The sequence below is a fragment of the Tupaia chinensis genome, unplaced genomic scaffold (assembly GCF_000334495.1).
Source record: "Tupaia chinensis unplaced genomic scaffold, TupChi_1.0 Scaffold140061_1, whole genome shotgun sequence".
NCBI classification, from domain to species: domain Eukaryota; kingdom Metazoa; phylum Chordata; class Mammalia; order Scandentia; family Tupaiidae; genus Tupaia; species Tupaia belangeri.
The window spans coordinates 109813-113029 of NW_006199940.1; the positions used below are offsets into that span (position 1 = coordinate 109813).

At 52.4% G+C, this 3217-nt stretch overlaps 1 protein-coding gene across 5 annotated transcripts in view; it reads left to right on the top strand.

Annotated features, from left to right (window-relative positions):
- The window catches only part of MROH1 (maestro heat like repeat family member 1), a gene marked incomplete at its 3' end in the record, with an annotated part of 83574 nt that overhangs the window by 42400 nt on the left and 37957 nt on the right, over nucleotides 1-3217 (top strand). For all 5 annotated transcript variants that reach the window (XM_027765952.1, XM_027765951.1, XM_014593242.1 and 2 more), the window contains 1 exon segment: nucleotides 231-353. In XM_027765952.1, coding sequence (XP_027621753.1) covers nucleotides 231-353 — 123 coding nt within the window.

Consider the following 3217-nt stretch of genomic DNA (forward strand, 5'->3'; position numbering starts at 1 on the left):
GTGGAGGGGGGGGTGCGGGTGCAGCCTGGGTGTGGAGGTGCCGGTGCGGGTGTAGCACAGGTGTGGAGGTGCAGGGGTGGGGGGAGAGCAGATGCAGCACAGGTGTGGAGGGTGGGGGCAGGTGCAGCCCAGGTGTGGTGTGGAGGGTGTGAGGGCCCTGCATGCTGGCTGAATTCCCAGCAGTCCCCGTGTACAGCTCCCTGACCCCCCCGCCCCCGTTGGTCCGGCAGGTGAAGCGGGCTGTGGTGCAGGTGATCAGTGCCATGGCCCACCACGGCTACCTGGAGCAACCCGGGGGTGAGGTGATGGTCGAATACATCGTGCAGCAGTGTGCGCTACCCCCTGCACAGGAGGTAAGGGACGCCGCTTTGCCACCCTTCTGGGCCTCAGCCGTATGGGCGCGGTCGTCAGGAGCTGGGGCCGAGGCACGGAGACGGCCTGCGTTGAGCCAGTCTGCTCAGCGGCTCCCAGTATGCAGAAGGCAGAGGCAGAAGAGACAGGGTTCTCGCTGGCACACTTGTGCTGAAAGGGTACTCAGCAATGCTGGCTCCTTCTGAAGGAGCGGCGCATGGCAGGTTGCAGGTAGATGGGCAGCATGGGCGCCCACCCTGAGTTGCACACCTGCTGGGGAGCACCTCGGCTCAAGGCCCTCCTGCTCTGGGCTCCAGGCCACCTCAGAATAGATGCACCCTGATTTTAGTGGCTCGTGTGTTCCCCATTTTGCTTTGCAGCCTGTGGGTGGATGGTGCTGCACTGTGCTATCTTGTCTGTGGCTTTCTGGGAAGTTCTGAAGTCAGCGTGCCTTCCATCTTTGGTCATCTTTTCTAATCATGTTTTGGTCATTATAGTTCCTTTATATTTTTCAGATAGATTTTAGAATTGTCTTGTTGACTTTTACAAAAATAAACCCATTGGAACTTGAAGGACTGGGACTGTGCTGGATCTGCAGGCCGTTGGGAGAGCGTGGTGTCTTCACGCTGCCCAGCCCAGGGCAGAGCCTGCCTTTGCCTCTGCTCAGGTCTGATTTCATGCCTTAGGTTCGTACTTTCTGGAGTGTGGATCCTGTATGTCCTGGGATTTCTTAGCTGCTCAGCTTTGTCCTCGGGGCCATCATGACAGTAGCCCGTCTCTGCCTGCCTCTTGCCTCGTGTACAGAGACTAGCTTGGTTTTACATGTTGGGCATGGCCTTGGCTTTCCTACAAGTCGTGAAAACATCACACCTTCCTTGGTAGCTTAACCTTTTCCTTCTAGTCTGGGTGTCCTTTCGCTTTCTCACCTCAGTTAGAACCCAGTACCATACTGAAAAGTGGTGAGAGCAGACAGCCTTGCTCCATGCGTGTGCTAAGGAAACTAGTAAGGATATTGTTAGAAATAGGTTTTCCCGGGACCAGCTGTTGGCGTTATGGCTATGTCACTGGACTCCCATGTAGTCAACTGCAGTTCGAGTCCCAGACCTGGTGGCTTAAACTCATGCCAGGCATGCGTGCGTGCGTGCCCAAGATCCCGAGAGGAGAATGGAGGAGAAGGGATTGCGGTGCGGCCATCCCCCAGGGGGTGATTTCTCACTTTCTGTCTCTCTGTCTTTCTGGTGAGCACATGTACCCTATAGCAAAAACCTCTCCAAAGAAAAAAATAATAATAATAATAAAGAAAAGAAAAGAAATAGATTCTCCCTTGGGGCTGGCAGGTGGCCTGGTGGTTAAGGGTGCTGGATTCCCACATGGCCAGCCCTGGTTCAAATCTCAGACCTGGCAACTTGCTTTCTCACTTTCTCTCCCTTTCTCTTTGTCTCTCTCTCTCTCTCACTCTGTTCCTCTCTAGTCAAAATAAGTAAATAAATGAGTAAATAAAGTTAAATAAAATAATTCTTTCAATAAAAAGAAAGAAAGAAAGAGGTTTTCCTAAATGTCTTTTATCAGACTGAAGAAGTTTCTTTTATTTAAGTCTCTTTAAAATTTTTATTTATAATAATGACTATTTTAGATATGCTTACCAGAGGAAGACACAGAGAGGGAAAGTGAGGAAGCAAGCTGCCAGTCTGGGCTTTGAACCATGGTCAGCCATGTCCATGGTCCAGCATCTCAACCACTTCACCACCTGCTGGCCTGAAATTCCTTTTTATTACTAGTTTTCTGAGACTTTGGTCATGTATCTATGTCTATTTTTCTCAAATACTTGTGTGTCTGTTGATAAAATGAACATTGTAATTTTGAGTTCACGTATGCTTGATTACAATGATTACTTTTTAAATAAAGTCTTCTAGTAAGACACTACCACCCTCACCGTCCCCTCGTAGGGGGTGGTCAAGCAGCCTCTTTCCAGTACGGCCAGACCAGACCTCCTTCCTCCTGGCCCCCAGGACTGCCCCGCAGTGCACACTCCCATCTGCCTGCCCATCGCTGGCACCCCTTCAGTTCCCCTCAGAATTCCACTCAGGCTTCATACCAGTGAAGGGCTATGGTTTTTGTCCTTTGTGACTGGCTTGTCCCTCCCTCGCCGGCTGAGCTGTCTGTGGTGAGCCAAAGACACTGCACACGCTGGGCCTCAATTCAGCCCTCACAGGACGGATCTCCTGACGCAGACTCCGGTGCGGGTGAGGCTCAAGGATATGATGCTGAGAGAATTGAAAGACACAGACACCGCACGCCCACCCGAGGTCCACGCACAGACACCGCACGCCCACCCGAGGTCCACGCACAGACACCGCACGCCCACCCGAGGTCCACGCACACAGACACCGCACGCCCACCTGAGGTCCACGCACGCAGACACCGCACACCCACCTGAGGTCCACGCACGCAGACACCGCACGCCCCCACCTATGGTCCTCCGGGAGTCAGATGCACAGAGAAGCAAGCAGACCATGGGTGCCAGCAGACGGGGAGTGTGCAATAACATGTTCTCTGAGACTCCAGATGGGAAGCCTCTGGGTATGGCTGCAGCCATGTACTTAATGCCCTGTCCTTTACACTTAAGAACAGGTGAGAGGGGCCGGTAGGTGGTGTGGTGGTTGAGACATTAAGACTCCTCCTAGGCTAACCATGGTCCAAGTCCCAGACCTGATGACTTGCTTTCTCAATCTCTTTTTCTCTCTCTGATATAATTTAAAATAATAATAATAATATGGGGCTGGTAGGTGGTGTGGTGATTAAATGCACTGGATTCCCACATGGCTGACCACGGTTCACGTCTCGGACCTGGAGGCTTTGCTTCCTT